This window comes from Etheostoma spectabile, chromosome 6 (assembly GCF_008692095.1).
Source record: "Etheostoma spectabile isolate EspeVRDwgs_2016 chromosome 6, UIUC_Espe_1.0, whole genome shotgun sequence".
Lineage (NCBI taxonomy): Eukaryota > Metazoa > Chordata > Actinopteri > Perciformes > Percidae > Etheostoma > Etheostoma spectabile.
In genome coordinates, this window is record NC_045738.1 from 26,843,763 (window position 1) to 26,862,283 (window position 18,521).

The 18,521-nt window shown below is 41.9% G+C and overlaps 1 protein-coding gene and 2 long non-coding RNA genes across 3 annotated transcripts in view; 1 reads left to right on the forward strand and 2 right to left on the reverse strand.

Annotated features, from left to right (window-relative positions):
• snrka (SNF related kinase a) overlaps positions 1 to 18,521 on the reverse strand; it is a 67,885-nt gene that overhangs the window by 20,200 nt on the left and 29,164 nt on the right. Inside the window, exon 3 of the mRNA XM_032518504.1 lies at positions 581 to 722. Coding sequence (XP_032374395.1) covers positions 581 to 722 — 142 coding nt within the window. The remainder of the gene's footprint in view (positions 1 to 580; positions 723 to 18,521) is intronic.
• Positions 8,696 to 15,619, reverse strand: LOC116691139 (uncharacterized). Its single transcript, XR_004332436.1, has 3 exons — positions 15,607 to 15,619; positions 10,878 to 10,879; positions 8,696 to 8,776 (listed from the first exon to the last, which is right to left on the reverse strand). It is a non-coding gene; the product is annotated as an uncharacterized LOC116691139 (long non-coding RNA).
• The window catches only part of LOC116691140 (uncharacterized), a 23,781-nt gene continuing 23,766 nt past the window's right edge, over positions 18,507 to 18,521 (forward strand). The window contains exon 1 of the long non-coding RNA XR_004332437.1: positions 18,507 to 18,519. This is a non-coding gene — a long non-coding RNA (uncharacterized LOC116691140). The remainder of the gene's footprint in view (positions 18,520 to 18,521) is intronic.

Genomic DNA, 18,521 nt, shown 5'->3' on the forward strand with positions numbered 1-18,521 from the left:
GGATTCAAACCAGTTTAGTACTGAGTACTGAGTACCAGTTTTCCAATCGGTCTAGTAGTATGTTGTGTTTGACCATGTCAAATGCAGCACTGAGATCAAGTAACACTAAGACTGAGATCAAGTAATACTAAGACTGCAATTTTGCCATTATCTATGTTAAGGGGGATGTTATTAAAGACTTTGACAAGAGCTGTCTCAGTGCTGTACAAACAAAAGGTGTGCAAGCCTTGGCATACGTCCGGTTTTATACATGTGAATATTTCTGTGCGTAGGAACTTTTCAAGTTTTGGCCGTATGCCATCTTCTGGTATGAACACTGCGCAATCTTTTATACATGAGGCCCCTGGTCTCTGCAGTATGGTTACAGTTCCACCCTGTCAGCTTCATGCTGTTCTCCAAACTGCAGATCCAGCATGAACTGTGGAAGGTAAGTCAGACACAGGCAGGGAGAGAGCTGGGATACACAGAGAGATACGGTGGAATGAAGCGTGCATGTCCTGTGTCTTATTGTAACAGTGTTACCCAAACCTGAATCAATTAGAAACAGAGCAGACAGAGCTTGTGTGCATGTGTCACTTACTCTTTGCAGGCGCTGGAGACGTGAGCCGGTACAGTGTATTTACAATCCATGATCATAGTGAGAGTCTCGCTGTCGTTGGCTTCCTGGAAGGGGGGCTGGCCACATACCAACATGAAGAGGATCACACCGAGACTCCAGATATCTGAGGCAGACGGAAATACAAACGCAGTCTGAATCCATGTGTACTGCCAGCTTGTTTTTTTTATTACAGAATATACACATATTACAACCATTACTCTTCAGTCACACACTGTGCTAGCTGTCCTTTCCTGAGAATACAAAATTCTTTTGACCCATTATGAAATACTGTCACCATAATATGAATGGGGATGCACCAATCAGACTTTCAAAGTCCGAAAACTGATTTCCTGGGCTTTGGGTATTGGCCAATCTGTTACCAGTGTTCATAAATTAATAAGCTGTATGCCTCACTGAGTGGAAGGGACTCCACAGTGCTGTGGAGATAGAGCTGGACATGCAAAATGTATTGTGATCTAATACAACAATCCACATATTGTATCTAATCAGTAAACATTATGAGACTAGTGACGACCTAACATGCTTTAATGGAAAGGACATCTCATCTTACAGATGTGTCTTTCCTCAATACCTCGCTCTTCTCATGTCTTCAGAAAAGGGGACCGTGATGGAAAAGATGCCACTGAATGGAAATTAGGAGACAATTAAGGGAAGCGGGATTTCCCTTAGAGTCTGGTAAACAAGTGTGAGACAGTAAATGTCCGTTCTTTCCTGTCTTCTTTCTCCATGGCATTTTAAACCAATCCTGTGCTTCCACAGCTGTCTCACAGCTGGAATGCTGCATGGCTGTGCACCGGGATGGGGTGGAGGGTTTGCATAATAGGTTCATATCATTAAAACCCCAAAAAGCGCTCATGCACAACGCTATTATGCAAAAGGGTGTGTGTGCGTGTGTCGACAGTATAATAATCGTCAAATCAATTCACCTGTGTGTATGTGTTCATTCAAGTGTGCATCATGTATGCACCGTAAGAAAGCAAACTGCCAACATGCCACACACTTGCACGCACGCAAACACGCATAAGAAAGAAGCAACTCCAATCTAACATTGGCAGCTTTGCAGTAATTACCATGATGACAATATTAAGTAACTTTTCTAATTAAAAAAAAAAAATGGATACAAAAAAAAATCCAACTCTGAAAACTACTTTTTGTGGCTTTCACATTTGTGGTTTTTACATGGATTATGAAATGCTTATAGCCAGAGGTGCAGCCCTGAGTCAGATATCTGATGCATTGGCCCTATCTTTAGACCCGTCCTTGCTGGGTTAGTCTCCGCATGTCACATAACCCTAACCCTGCTGCACAAGGAGGCAGAAGGAGCTGGACCTGAGCTCATGGTGCTTTTAAGAGCACTTGTTCAAGAGAAAGGCTTAGGTGGCCGGGTTGGCTCAGTGGGTAGAGCAGGCACACATACAGTCCCTGACAAAAGTCTTGTCGCTTGTGTACAAATTGACGTGAAGTGCCGCTGAAATATATTTCTAATCAAGATTTATTTACAAGAAATGGCTCATTTTACTCAACAGCTTTTGTAATAATGTTGTCAGAGCAAAAAGAAACTGTCAAAAAGTATTCTAATATTCACAGCTTTGTAAAGCCCATTGAGTCAATTTTGCAAAGACATAAGTGTTGTCGCCTTGTCATATGAGCTTCACCTGGGACAATAATGGACCAATCAGTCTCAGTGTGTCTAAAAACAACCCCAGTACACTAGACCTTCACATCACTGCAACTAGACCTCTGCAAACAGGCCTATTCACCCTGAACTAAAGTTTTATTATCAAGAGCTGAAGACCAGATCCACTGCTGATGTGCAGACACCTTCAATGTGTCTCAGCGTCAAGGACAGAGGATAAAAAAACATTTGAAGACACTGGAGACGTTTTTGACAAGCCCAGGTCAGGCGACCCCCACACTGCTCGAGAGGACGTTTGTTGGCTCGAAAATCCAAGGCCAGCCATTTTCCACTGCAGCAGAGCTCCACAAGACCTGGTCCCCTGAAGTCCTGTGTCAACCAGAACGGTTTTGTCGGATTCTGTCTCGAAATGCCTCCATGTCGAACCCGGGCCCAGAAGCCAGCACTAAACAAAAGACAATTGAAAAACGTGTGTCATGTGCCAAGGCCCACAGCTGCTAAAAGGATGGACGCTGGAGAAGTGGAAGAAAGTGGATTTTTCAGATGAATCTTCTGTTGAATTACACCACAGGAGACCTACTGGAGCCCGCATGGATCCAAGATTCACCCAGAAAACAGTGAAGATTGGTGGCGGAAATATCATGGTCTGGGGTTCCATCCAGTATGGGGGAGAGATCTGCAGGGTGGAAGGCAACATCAATAGTCTCAAATACCAAGACATCTTAGCTACCTCTTATATTCCCAACCACAAAACAGGCCAAATTCTCCAGCAGGATGGTGCTCCATCGCATACTTCCATCTCCACTTCAAAGTTCCTCAAGGCGAAGAAGATCCAGATGGTCCAGGATTGGCCGGCCCAGTCACCAGACATGAACATCATGGAGCATATGTGGGGTAGGATGGAAGAGGAAGCATGGAAGACCAAACCAAAGAATATTGATGAACTCTGGGAGCTTTCCTAGCTATTCCTGATGACCTCATCAATACATGGTATAAATCCTCGCCAAACCGCATGGGTCCAGTCCTTCAAGCTCATGGAAGTCATACAAGATATTACTGGTGCAATACCCCGCCTTTCTCTGAATTCAAGCCGTTCTTTGTGGACAAAACTGTAGATAGAGACACTGATCAATAGTCATCTCCGGTTCATCTTTTCCTGGCTGTGCCTTACCAAAACCGCCCACCACCCACCCACCCCGCCCCAACCCACAACCACAGAACCCACACCCACATGTTTCCACATCACAACATGGTCCCAGCTGGAGGCTCGACCCCCAACACAAGGGTAGCAGCGAAACAACCCGCTCTGTCCAGACAGAGGAATGATAACCCCTGCAATGTTGTCACTGGGTGGGCTGTACTTAACACATTTAAAGCTATGGTTGCATTTTAACCGTTTGTGCACCAGCTTTGCACATCACAAGCAGTTCTACTCTATACTGATACCCAACGGTCACATAAATCAGGTTTGGAGGATGTCCACATGCTCTGTGTGTAAACGGCCTGGCAGTGGAACAGCCCCCAGTATGTAGTCCTCTGCGCCAATCACATCTCCTTGGAAAACACGTGTCAGTACTCCTGCACAGAGGCTACACGTGAGTCCACCAGCTCGTCCTCTCAGCTGCGGATGGATAGACACATTGGGATGTCACAGATGATTCAGGTCTCACCCCATCAGCCCAACCATGCTCACTCACAGTGTTGGTGCGCTCACTGTGCTAGTGTGTCCTGCAGCACTATAAAATGTTTATGACGCATGATTTGTCTTACCTGTGTATAAATATTGTGCAAACCTTCATTGATGACTTCACACGTGAGACTTCTGTCTATTCTTTATTACTTTGATTGTGGGTAATCATTTCTTGTGATTGTGTAACATTCATGTTGACAGCCCCCAGGACATGGGGACCAAATAAACTGTGTTGTGTTTTTGAGAACTATGGACGACCTCAGCATGTTACGGAGCCCAACTCACAATAAGGGGCACACTCTGGACTTGATTGTACTCAAAGGGTCTGAACTTTCCAAAGAGTTGTGGTGACTGACGTGCTCTCCTGTCATGGGTTCCTGGTTTTTCTTTAACGCACTATCTCTTGCCCAAAGTTGTCCAAACAAAGATAATCAGAAAACGGTAATATCATGAAAACACCAGTGAAACATTTATTCAGCTTTTGCTTCCTCACCCGCCTCGCTGGGCTAGCAGTCATGAGCTTGAGACAATTTCACCTGTAAAATTCAAAGTTTATTGATGCCATTGCGCCCACTAAGGGCAAAGTTGTCTCTGGTAAGAAAAGATCGCCATGGAAAATGTCCTACGGTGAGAACGAAAAAAGAGAGTGTTAGGAAGCCTGAACGAAGGTTGTCGAAAAACAAATCTCCTGGATACGTATAACACCTATAAAGTAGAACTTCGCATTTATAATTTGTGACTGAGGATGCAAGAGATGTCCTTCTTCTCTTTATTATCTCTAAAACAAATAATAATGTCACGTGCTTATTGGTTGCTACTGGTTGATAGTGTTAACAAACCCTCCATTCCCAGTACATCTGAACTTTTATCTACCAAGGGCCATCGCAATTACTTTGCCTCCTTCTTCAAAGACAAAAATTCAGAAGATTTAGACAACGTCAGTGCCTCCATCAAGTTCAGGATATTATTGTCACAGTGTTCAAGGCAAAACTAGTTCCCAATGACAAATTTCCCACGCTCAACCATACAAAGCCTGGAGGACATTATCACACATCTGAAACCCTGAACCTGGTTGCCTTGATATTCTACAACGGGACTTTTCAAAAATGTTTCCAATTTGTTTTACTTTCTGATCTTCTACAGATTGTGAACACTCTCTTCTTTCAGGTATCCTTTCCACAGGCCTGAAAACTGGCATTCATCCAGGCCACTTTTAAAAAAGAACACCCTAACAAGTCACTAATGAGTCAACTATAAGCCCAATATCAAACCTTCCGTTTTTAAGTAAAGCTCCGATTGAAAAAGAGTCTTTCAACACGTTCAACCATTTCTTTTCACTAAGCAACATTTTTGATACCTTTCAGTCGGGTTTCCGACCACAACACAGCACTGAAACGGCTCTTGTCAAAGCTTTAATGACCTCCACCTTACCACAGATAGTGTCAAAATTTTAATCTTAGTAGTCTTGATCTCAGTGCTGCATTGCCCGGTCACCATGCATATTACTAGACCGATTGGAAACCTCGGTTGGCCTAAATTCTGGCTTAGTGACTAACTAGGTTTGAATCCTACCTAAAGAATAGTGATTACTTTGTGTCAAATAATTATACATTTTCTGATCGTACAAATATGGACTGTGCGATTGTCCGCAAGGCTCCATTTTTTTTGTTTTTTTTGTTTTTTTTTTTTTCGTTTTTTTCTTTTTTTTCTTCTGGGCCTCTTCTCTTTAACATCTACATGCTTATGCTTCCACTGGCTCAGATAATTGAGAAAAACAAATAAGTTACCTAGTTTATGCGAGTGACAACACAAATTTTAGCATATAACCTTATCGCCAGGGGACTATAGTCAAATCAAAACTGACTAACTGCTCACACAAATTAGAACGACTGATGTGCGTCAGAACTGTTGAATTAAATGAAGGAAAACTGAGATAGTTGTTTTTTGGAAAAAAAAGAGGAAGCGATTAAAGTCTGCTCTCAGCTTCAAACAACAAGGTTAAAACAACAGACAGCCAGAAATCTTGGTGTAGTCATTGACCATACCTGAACTTTAACAGCCACATTAAGACAATTACAAAGTCAGCTACTATCACCTAAAGACATATCAAGTTTAAAGGGACTTATGTTTCAAGCAGACTTGGAAACACACTGGTCCCTATGCTTCAATCTCAGTAGGCGACTTGACTTACTGTTAACGGGGTCCTAAGGTCTCCCTAAACAAAATCAATCAGACAGCTGCAGCTGATTCAGAAGCTGACTGCTCGAGTTCCTCACATAAGGACCAAGAGGACTGGTCAACATCACTCCAGTTCTGAAGTCTTTAACAAACGGCTTCCTGTGTCTCAAAGAATTGATTCAAAGGTGACTCTGGTGCTAGTTTATAAATCCCTTACGTGTTAGGTCCAAAAAATACCATTTTGATCTGCTACTTACCACTATACCCCCCAGACCCCTCAAGGTCATCTGGGACAGGTATACGCTTTCTGCCCCAGAGGTCAAAACTAACAGGGTGAAGCATTTTCAGTTAGGTATGCTCTCAGATGCTGGAATAACCTCCAGAAACACTGCAGATTACCGCTGATACTCTCAGTTCCTTTTAAATCAAAGGCTGGAGGACCTTCTTTTGTTGATGCTCGCCTTTCTTTAAATTAAAGCTCATGTTCTTAAATTTCTTATGCGCACTGTAACTTTATTTCTTGTGTTTTTTATGTGTCCTAAGTTTCTATTGGTGTTTTAACTGTCTCATTCAGGTGTCTTAGTGATTTTAATTGGCTTATGATTTTTAACTGGTTTTTATTGTTGTTTATCTCCGTTTTAATGATTTTGGTGTAAAGCAACTTTGAAATTGCCCGTTGCCTGGAAAAATGTGCTCTACAATTAAGCTGCCTTGGCCTGTGCCTTGTATAGGTAGGAGTGTGTACATGACAGTGAGTTAGAATAATGATAGTGGCAGCAAAGAGGAACTAAAGGGGGTCCCAATAGTTGAAAATCTAACTATTCGTCTCCCATTTCCTCCGTCTCCAGCTCCCCTGGCCTTAGCGGGGTGGAGGTGCCGAGGAAAACAAGGGAATGGAAAATGAAACCTTTGGTTGGATCTCTGCAAGGGGAGGCCAGAAGCGGGCTGCAGTGTGAGGCAAGTGGAAGGAATGGTGCCAGAGTCCCTCGTGCTACGGCTCCATTACCAGACTCAGAGAGTCATGTCTAGGTGGTGAACCTGGGATTCTTAGGTCCACTATTCCATGCTTTAAAAGGAATCTGGAACTGCATCACAGTACACAGTGTGAGCGTACTGTTGTAGTTTACCTGAAGGTGTTCTGGTATGAAGTTGTGTGTGTCATGTATGAGTAGTGTGTTGTGGATGTGTAGTGAATCCTAAGTGATGGTCGTAGAGTTTATCTGTAGAAGTGGGTGTATGTACTGTGAAAGAGTGTAACACTGGAAGGCGGGGCCCTTGAGGTTTGCGTGGGCGGGGGAGCGGCACGTCCTGAACCTCCTTAACTGTCCGCTTTCTCCCGAAGGGATTGCGCTCTGCCCAGAGGGTGTACGGTGTCCTGTGTTGAGTTGTTGTTAATGGTACTGTTATGTCTCTCAGGGCCTGTAAACCAATTAACACCATTACAATGAAAAGGCTATTGTAAATAATGCACAGAGGACTGAATCAAATAATCTAAACTGACCCACACTAAATCACATGTTGCCAAGTGGGCTAAATTTGTAGATTTTACTATGCACATAACGCACATTATTATTTATCATTGAATAATGTAGTAATATTATCTTGATGAATCCAATTGTTTTTTGTCTATAAAATAATGGTGTGAAAAACTGTGCTATATTTCCAGGTGACTGCTTAAAAGGTTCTTTTGTTGTACCAAAAAGTCCAAAAACTCAAACAATGTCTTATATTAACTATTCTATGAGAATAAAACAGCAGCACCACTACTTTGTTTGAAGTCTGGGAAGGTAAACAAACGTTTTGTCTCAAGGAATATCAAAAGTAGTATTAGTTGCAATTAACTGTTCTATCATTCATCACTACAAACAACTGGTTTGCACGCTCGCGTATGTCAACTAACACCAAAAACGAATTGAAATACGGAAGCAAGTCAATTATTTCAGGCCCCATGAAACACAAGACCTGTCCACAGGGTCCACATGGTTAGACCATGTTCCAGCAGCACACCAGGCAGGTGGTGTGTCACCACGTCACGAGTCAAGGCATGTCTGCAGGTAGATGCCAGATGAAGCATGTAGTTCAAGTTCTTTTATTTTTATATTCCACAAGGTTTGTCAGAGCTCACTCAGTCTTCTTGAACATTGTTCCTCTGTCTGTCTGTCTGTCTGTCTGTCTGTCTGTCTGACAATAAAGTAATTAACATAGCTAAGGCTGACAGGAACGTGTGTGAACTTGAAATCATGACTGAATTAACAGATCTTTATCTTTAATATTGAGTTCTTTTAATATGGGAATTTTATAATAAGTGAATATCCCTATAACGGTTTAAAATATGGTATATAGATATGGTTGAGTCCTGGTCCTAGGCCTTGGAGATCACTTTGGCAGACCTGTCCACTGCTGCAAAACGACTGAACACCAAAGAGAAAGAGAAACACTTACTCCACTATGGCCTCTCGGTCGGCGATGTCTCCGAGCACCATGCGCTGGATGATGCTGTTGTGTTCCTCCTCTGACAGGTTCTTGTGGGGACAACGGGGAGTGTTGTACTTGTGGCTGGGGATGGGTCGACCCCTGCAGCCACGCATGGCTCTCAATCTCCTCCAGGGAAGCCCGTCGCTTGGGATCCCTCTGAAGCATGCGGTCTATCAGACTGAAGCCACGAGAGAAAGTGATGAGGGATATGAAGAGAAGGAAAAAAGGAGAAGTAATAATTAATGAATTCAAAGAGAGAAATCCTGTAAAATGATACACATAATCAGTTGTTTCTAGTTGAATGAGTGTGATTAAAAGCTGGACGAGGGACCAACTCCAGCAGACCTTCCCCAGCGCTGTCCTAACTCACTGCTGCAGCAGTTATAATTAAAGAGAGCCGCTATTGGCACTCGCTGGCATTCATCTTGCTTTGAAAGCAACACATAGTGTCATATGAGCTGAACCAGAAGAACTGTCCAGCAGCAAGAAGGTCTCAAAGCCAAGCTCTATTTTCATTGCATTTCCTGACCTTAACCTAGTACTCAGTACACCTTTATTTACCCGCTATTAATATTAATTAATAATAATAATTCACTTTGTATTTGTTGACAAATTGGCTTTAATTTGCTTTGCAGATTGTGGAGTCTAACACTTATGCGAAATGATAGCAGTCAGTCAAGGCCTATGTGCTGTGGGTGACGGCGCTAGTATTTAACTGGGGAAAGCGGGGTCCGTGGCAGCTAAAACGGAGACGCTACCATAAAGCATACCTAAACAAAACATAGTCGAGTGGAGTGAATAAAGGATCCGATTATTATAATGGTACTAAATTTTTCAAAAACATGCCAGGATTGACCTCAATACTCAGAACACCAGCAGTAAATGCCTCTTGATTTTGCAAAAAACCTTTACAGCCTTACAGTCATTTGAGTCTCAGTACATTGCCAGCAAACTCTCTTCTGTAGTGTAGTCTACGTTCCAGCTGTCTGCAGAACAGATTCGACTTCGGAGTACAATCTAAAAAATCTGATGGAGCCTTGAATATATGGTGTAATGTACAGTGGCAGACTGTCAGCTGAGAGCTTAATCCAACACAAATTTACACTGTTTGAAAGCAGAGATTTTAAGTGTTATGTAGCATGTTAACTATAGTTCTACAGCTAAAAAAGAGAAATGTGCCACCAAGTCAGCTCATTTTGGCTTTACTGATCATTTCCAACTCTATCCAATCCCCAAGTGTTACCATGGGATGGAGGCTACAGGATAACAGGCTGGGCAGAGCGTCAGTTCATGCTGGGACTAGTCGAGCTAGCCATCTCCCTGAGGACTTCAGCCAGCAGCAGCACACTGCTCTACAAATGTGGGGAAATATCCCGTGTAAAAATAAACTGTATTAGAAGATGCACTTGTAGAATATGTAAGCATGAATCCACACTGACATAAATAAATGGTGACATAATAAATAATATAAATGTGAAAACTTTTTAGCTTATTGGGCATAACAAGGAGAAACCTGAATGACCTGAATTATCTTTTCCAACTCTACCCCAATCCCCAAGCTATGCTAAAGAAAGATGCCATCCAAATGCAATGGAATAACTCTTGATTTGTTGTGTAAATTTGGTTTGGATATTTGTTAATTATATATATATATATATATATATTATATATAATAAAAATATATATATATTTTTTTTTATATGTATTTATATATATATATATATATATTATATATATAGGATATATATATATTGGATATGAAACCTAATATTTTGGTCACTATAGCCGTGAGGTTATTCTCATACGTTACATCTCTAGTCGTGCTATAATGGTAACACCTCGACTCAGATCACAGAATTAGCAGAAGTCTCATCCCTAATGGCCAAGACAATGAGTGTAACAATCGTGGATGTTAAGAAATATGATAAAAAAGTGGTCACTAATTACCACACCTGTAATAACCAATTCCCAGGACGTGCCACAGCCAGTGCAATACCCCCCAAGTAGCTAAAATAAAATAAGTAAATCAACCTAACCGAAAGGTGATATAAATGGCTCTAGAGAGGTCTTCTGACAATTCAGAAACGTTGGTGGTTGCAATCCCTGGCCCTGCAGTCCCATGTCAAAGTGTCCTTGAGCAAGACCCTGAACCCTGATTGCCCCCAATGCTGCCTCCAGCGAGTGTAAATGTGTGTGACTTCTGTTATCTGATGAGCAGGTGGCAGCTTGTACAGCAGCCTGGGCCACAGTGTGTGAATGGTGTGTGAATGGTGAATGACTCCTGTGCTATGTTACAGCGTTGATGTAGTTGTTATATAAATCAGTTCATTTACAATGGAAAATTATAACGTTTTGCAACATTCATTAGCAGGTCGTTCTGCTATACAAATCTCAAACATTGATGCAAGCTTACCATATAAACCATCGACACACAATCTTTCAATGTGTGATTACTGTTCTGCAGCCTTATGCCCGAGTCTTGCTCATTCGTTTCTCTTATTGGCAATGTTAAAAGAAGTGGGGAAACGAAAACAAATCGGATACTTTTGCTGGAGGAAGCACTGCAGCATCAGCACAGGATGCTTGGAAATCCAAAATTGAGATATGTTGGAGATTCATCACCCGTGAGTGACTTGGTAAAACATGAGCTTGACACAGCATGCGACATTAGAAAGTCAAAGCCCATCAGATTGCTCACAGCTCTTCAGCTTAACTTCAATCTAGTCAAGTCTCTCTTTGGACTCAGAAGAGAATAAGTCATTTATTCTGGTTGTAAAAATACGCTGTGTGCAGAGAGAGTATGGAACAAAAATGGTCTGCACTCGCAGGGCTTGGAATAAATGAGCGAGCTGCTGGCCGTGGTGCAGAGCCTGTGTCAAGCTTCAAAGCTGGGCACATTACTTTAAATGCTGCTGTGATAGTCAGACAGTCATGCCAGAAAATAGATTCTTGTCTTTGTTTACCCTGACTGAGATTTACCTTTTTTTGGAAAACCGCAGGATCCTGTTTTCGATGTTACTGTAACTCTAACGTCCTGAAGAAATAATTTGCATAGCTCACTGAGTTTGATACAGAGCCCGGCTTTATCTCTTCAATTGGTAATATTGGTAATGTCAAAGTTTTTTTTTTTCTCTTCATTAATCACTTTAGACACCAATCAAAATGCAATCTGCTAATTGTGTATTGTTGGAAGAAGTTGTATACCCCTAGTAATTACACCAAAGGGTATTTCAAACTATCAAAAACTAAGGATTGCCATGGTTCAGCGGTAGAGTAGGGTGCGCGACGCACAGGGGTTGTTTTGCACTCGACAGAGGTCCGGGTTTCGAATCTGAGCAGTCCCTTTCCCCTTCTCTCTCCCCTTTCACACTAGCTGTACCTGTCAAAAAGCAGAAAAGCCAAAATGACTTAAAATAAAAATGATCTACAGTATTGATTATTGATAGAAACGATGGTTTGCAGCAGCTTAATGTAATCACCTGCAACCTGAGACAGAAAGTCCTAAAGATTCAGTGTATAGTCTCAGCGTGTTCCTGTTGACACTCTTTGTACGATTATTTTGCACCAACTTATAAAGAGTTATCAATAAGAGTATCACCAGTCTCCTGTATCGTAAGTACCATCAGTATTGATACCAATAAATCTAAAAGATAACCCTAATGACTGATTGTGTTGTGATATACCGTATATATGTTTAAAACAGGTTTTACAATTAACCTAACCCCACAGGGAGCAGGGGCCATCAAGTATAACGCTGCGTACGGACGTAACCAGGACCTGGTTTTCACAGACACTTTTGATGTTTAAAAAATGTACTTGACGGAGAGAATGTTGTGGGCCGTCACGCAAACGGTCGAGCAGTTGTGATAATGTGCGGGCCCGTCGCAAATCTTTTCTGGCTCTGGGTTAGGTTTGTCTAAGGAAAAACATAATTATATCCACTGATATCCATAAAAGTTTGATCACTTATGTGTATAATGTTACCACCTTTCACACCCTAATATTCAATCCGCAAGCTACTTAACCTCTGTTACAACATGAGGACGGGAAATGAATGAAAAATCCATTTAGGAAATATTTTCAGTCCTCCTCTGTATTCCCATTGATGAATATCGTACTCTGTACAAAAAGATCAGCACGGAAAATCAACAGCGTCGTGAGTGTTTGTTTGGTGTGGGAGGCTCAGAACATCCATGTGGTCGGAGGAGGGACGCACGGATCTCCCTCCCCACGAACAAACCCTGATTGATCCCATGGCGCTCTTTTTAGGCTACTACCTTGTTCACGGTGGACCCGTTCCACCAAGCACTGGGACGTCTTGACTGCCTTGATTGCACACATCTCTATTACTGTATCCTCTTTTACTATTGTTATTCCATATGTCCCGTAGTCCTATTTACTATGTCATTATATCCATATCTCTGTTACTGTAGTCTATACTATGTCATTATTCAATTACTGTAGTCCTATTAACTATGTCATTATTCCAATCTCTGTTACTGTAGTCCTATTTTACTATTTCATTATTCCATTGTTACTGTATCCTATTAACTATGTCATTATTCCATATCTCTGTTTCCTGTAGTCCTATTTACTATGTCATTATTCCATATCTCGGTTCCTGTAGTCCTATTTACTATGTCATTATTCCATATCTCTGTTCCTGTAGTCCCTGTTACTATGTCATTATTCCATATCTCTGTTTCCTGTATTCCTATTTACTATGTCATTCTCATATCTCGTTCCTGTAGTCCTATTTACTATGTCATTATTCCATATCTCTGTTCTCCATGTCACTGGTATTTGGCCTGGACACTGATATGCCTGTTGTTCTGTATCTGATGTGGCGCTGCCACTATTAGATGATTTCCACTTTGCATTAGACGTTTTTTTTTTTATTATTTTCTGCCATTGTTCATGGTGCTTTCACAGCCTGTCACCTTTCCCACTCTGGGCATTTTCTTTTTTACTGCTTATTGGGAGATGACAAACCACCAAAACAGAACATCTTTTTTCTTGCCTCTACCTTGGCGATCAGCACCTCCACGTCACAATACGTTTTTTTTTTTTCTCTCCATCAGCAGCGGGTAAACCCGTAGGATTGGACAAAGAATGACTCGGGGGCGTCATTTATAGTCACTTTTCATCTTAATTTATGGGAGGAGGTAAGGTGGGGTCGGTTGTCTCGTTCACATGCGCTGCAAGTTCACGTTGATTGTGATGTAGGCAAGCAAGGCGCTTTATATCTGGTAAGCACATCTCAATAACAGCATTCAAAGTGCTTTACACAAACAGTTTAAATAACAGTTAAAAATAAAAACAGATAAACACAGAAGAAGCAGTTAAAAATAAAAAAGAAATAAAATTACAGTGCAGCATAAGAAATGAAACATTAAAGAAATGAACATTGTTTTAAAGAAAGGCACAATCAAAGAAAGGCTTCAGCCTTGATTTAAAAGAACTGAGTTGAAGCGGATCTACAGGTTTCTGGGATTTTTGTTCCAGATATGAGGAGCTAGAAACTGAACGCTGCTTCACTCGTTTGATTCTGATTCTGGGACAGAGCAGACCTGTCCCAGATGACCTGAGATGTCTGGGGGGTTCATAGTGTAGTACAGATCAGAAATGTATTTTGGACCTAAACCGTAGGGATTTATAAACTAGCAAGAGTACTTTGAAATCAATTCTTTGAGGCACATGAAGCCGTGTAAGACTTCAGAAACTGACTGATGTGATCCAGTCTCTTGGTCTTAGTGAGGTACTGAGGATGTGATCCAGTCTCTGGGTCTTAGTGAGGACTCTAGCAGCAGCGTTCTGAATCAGCTGCAGCTGGTCTGATTGATTTTTTAGGGAACCTTAAGACCCCGTTACAGTATTCAATGTCACTGAATATGAAAGCATGGACATTTTTTACAAAATCCTGTTGAACACATAAGTCCTTTAAAACCCTTGATATTTTTCTAATGTGATAGTAGGCTGACTTTGTTATTGTCTTAATGTGGCTGTTAAAGTTCGGTCTGAGTCCATGACTACACCAAGATTTCTGCTTTGTCGTTGTTGTTACATGTTGTTTTTAACATTGTTGTTTGAAGCTGAGCGCAGACTTTAATCGTCCTCTTTTGCTCCAACAACAACCACCCTAGTTTTTCCTTCATTTAATTTCAGAAAGTTCTGGCACATCAGCCGGTAACTTTTTGATGCACTTAGTCCATTTTTGTATTGGACTATAGTCCCTGGCGATAGGGTTATGTAAATGTTGTCTGCATAACTATGGTAACTATTTTTGTTCTCCATAATCTTAGCCACTGGGGGAGCATGTATTTTTAAACAGAGACGACCCCAGAAATCAGTCTTGGGTGACTCCGCACGTCATATTGTATGCTGCAGATGTATAAATTATCTATTGACCACAGTAATCCCTATTCCTGTAAGTAGGATTCAACCAGTTTAGTACTGAGTACTGAGTACCATTTTTCAACAACGGTCCTAGTCGTATGTTGGTTTTGACCATGTCAATGCAGCACTGAGATCAAGTACACTCAGACTGAGATCAGTTAATACAAGACTGCAATTTGCCATTATCTATGTTAAGGGGGTGTTATTAAGAGCTTTGACAAGAGCTTCGTCCTCAGTGCTGTACAAACAAAAGGTGTGCAACCTTGGCATACGTCCGGTTTTTATACTCATGTGATATTTCTGTGCGTAGAACTTTTCAAGTTTTTGGCCGTATGCCATCTTCTGGATGAACACTGCGCACATCTTTTATACATGAGGCCCCTGGTTCTCTGCAGTATGGTTACAGTTCCACCCTGTCAGCTTCATGCTGTTCTCCAAACTGCAGATCCAGCATGAACTGTGGAAGGTAAGGTCAGACCAGGGCGGGATAAGCTGGGATCACGAGAATACGGTGGAATGAAGCGTGCATTCCTGTGTCTTAGTTGTAACATGTTACCCAAACCTGAATCAATTAGAACAGAGCAACAGAGCTTGTGTGCATGTGTCCCTTACTTTGCAGGCGCTGGAGACGTGGCCGGTACAGTATTTACAATCCATGATCATAGTGAGTCTCGCTGTCGGTTGCTTCCTGGAAGGGGGGCTGGCCACAACTACAACATGAAGAGGATCCACCGAGACTCCAGATATCTGAGGCAACGGAAATACAAACGCAGTCTGAATCCCGTTTACTGCCAGCTTGTTTTTTTTTATTACAGAATATACACATATTAACAACCATTACTCTTCAGTCACACACTGGTGCTAGCTGTCCTTTCCTGAGAATACAAAATTCTTTTGACCCATTATGAATACTGTCACCATAATATGAATGGGAGTGCACCAATCAGACTTTCAAAGTCCGAAAACTGATTTCCGGGCTTGGGTATTGGCCAATCTGTTACCAGTGTTCATAAATTAATAAGCTGTATGCCTCACTGAGTGAAGGGACTCCACAGTGCTGTGGGATAGACTGGACATGCAAATGTATTGTGATCTAATACAACAATCCACATATGTATCTAATCAGTAACATTAGAGACTAGTGACACCTAACATGCTTTAATGGAAAGGACATCTCATCTTACAGATGTGTTTTCCTCAATACCGTCGCTCTTCTCATGTCTCAGAAAAGGGGACCGTGATGAAACGATGCCACTGAATGGAAATTAGGAGACAATTAAGGGAAGCGGGATTTCCCTTAGAGTCTGGTAAACAAGTTGTGAGACAGTAAATGTCCGTTCTTTTCCTGTCTTCTTTCTCCATGGCATTTGAAACCAATCCTGTGCTTCCACAGCTGTCTCACAGCTGGAATGCTGCATGGCTGTGCACCGGGATGGGGTGAGGGTTTGCATATAGGTTTCATATCATTAAACCCCCAAAAAGCGCTCATGCACAACGCTATAATGCAAAAGGTTGTGTGTGCGTGTGTCGACAGTATAATATCTCAAATCAATTCACCTGTGTTATGTTTCATTCAAGTGTGCATCATGTATGCACCGTAAAGCAAACTGCAACATGCCACACACTTGCACGCACCAAACACGCATAGAAAGAAGGCAACTCCAATCTAACATTGGCAGCTTTGCAGTAATTACCAGATGACAATATTAATTAACTTTTCTAATTAAAAAAAAAAATGATACAAAAAAAATCCACCTCTGAAAACTCTTTTTTGGCTTTCACATTTGTGGTTTTACATGGATTATGAAATGCTTATAGCCAAGGTGCAGCCCTGAGTCAGATCCTGATGCATTGCCTATCTTTAGACCCGTCCTTGCTGGGTTAGTCTCCGCATTCACATAACCAACCCTGCTGCACAAGGAGGCAGAAGGAGCTGGACCTGAGCTCATGGTGGCTTTTAAGAGCACTTGTTCAAGAGAGAAGCTAGGTGGCCGGTTGCTCAGTGGTAGAGCAGGCACACATACAGTCCCTGACAAAGTCTTGTCGCTTGTGTACAAATTGACGTGAAGTGCCGCTGAAATATTTCTAATCAGATTTATTTACAAGAAATGGCTCATTTTACCTCAACAGCTTTTGTAATAATGTTCAGAGCAAAAAGAAACTGTCAAAAAGTTCTAATATTCACAGCTTGTAAGCCCATTGAGTCAATTTTGCAAAGACATAAGTGTTGTCGCCTTGTCATATGAGCTTCACCTGGGACAATAATGGACCAATCAGTCTCAGTGTGTCAAAAACACCCCAGTACACTAGACCTTCAATCAACTGCAACTAGACCTCTGCAAACAGCCTATTCACCCTGACTAAAGTTTTGATTATCAAAGCTGAAGACCAGATCCACTGCTGATGTGGCAGACACCTTCATTGTCTCAGCGTCAAGGACAGAGGATAAAAAAACATTTGAAAGACACTGGAGACGTTTTTGACACCCAGGTCAGGCAGACCCCGCCGCACACTGCTCGAGAGGACGTTTGTTGGCTCGAAATCCAAGGCCAGCCCATTTTTCCACTGCAGCAGAGCTCCACAAGACCTGGTCCCCTGAAGTCCCTGTGTCAACCAGAACGGTTTGTCGATTCTGTCTCGAAATGCCTCCATGTCGAACCCGGTGCCCAGAAGCCAGCACTAAACAAAAGACAATTGAAAAACCGTGTGTCATGTCCAAGCCACAGCTGCTAAAAGGATGGACGCTGGGAAGTGGAAGAAAGTGGATTTTTCAGTGAATCTTCTGTTGAATTACACCACAGCTCGCGCAAAATTGCAGGAGACCTACTGGAGCCCGCATGGATCCAAGATTCACCCAGAAAACAGTGAAGATTGGTGGGCGAAATATCATGGTCTGGGGTTCCATCCAGTATGGGGGAAGATCTGCAGGGTGGAAGGCAACATCTAGTCTCAAATACAAAGACATCTTAGCTACCTCTTATATTCCCAACCACAAAACAGGCACATTCTCCAGCAGGATGGTGCTCCATCGCATACTTCCATCTCCACTTCAAAGTTCCTCAAGGCGAAGAGATCCAATGGTCCAGGATTGGCCGCCCAGTCACCAGACATAACATCTGGAGCTATGTGGGGTAGGATGGAAGAGGAAGCATGGAAGACCAACCCAAAGAATATTGATGAACCTGGGAGCTTTCCTAGCTATTCCTATGACCTCATCAATACATGGTATAAATCCTCGCCAAACCGCATGGGTCCAGTCCTTCAACTCATGGAATCATACAAGATATTAAATTTGAATCTCACAGCACCGCTATTTAATTTGCTGACATTTTAGTATTTGCAGTAAATTTGTTCATTTCTGTATAGGCGACAAAACTTTTGTCTTGCCAAAATTTGACCTTTCTGTCTTGTTAAATAATAAATCTTTTTTAGTGAAACTAATTTATTTCAGTGCATTGACATCATTGGGAGGGTTTTAGCTTTTCATATGAGCTATTTTTACAAATTGATTAATTAAAGTCATGTGT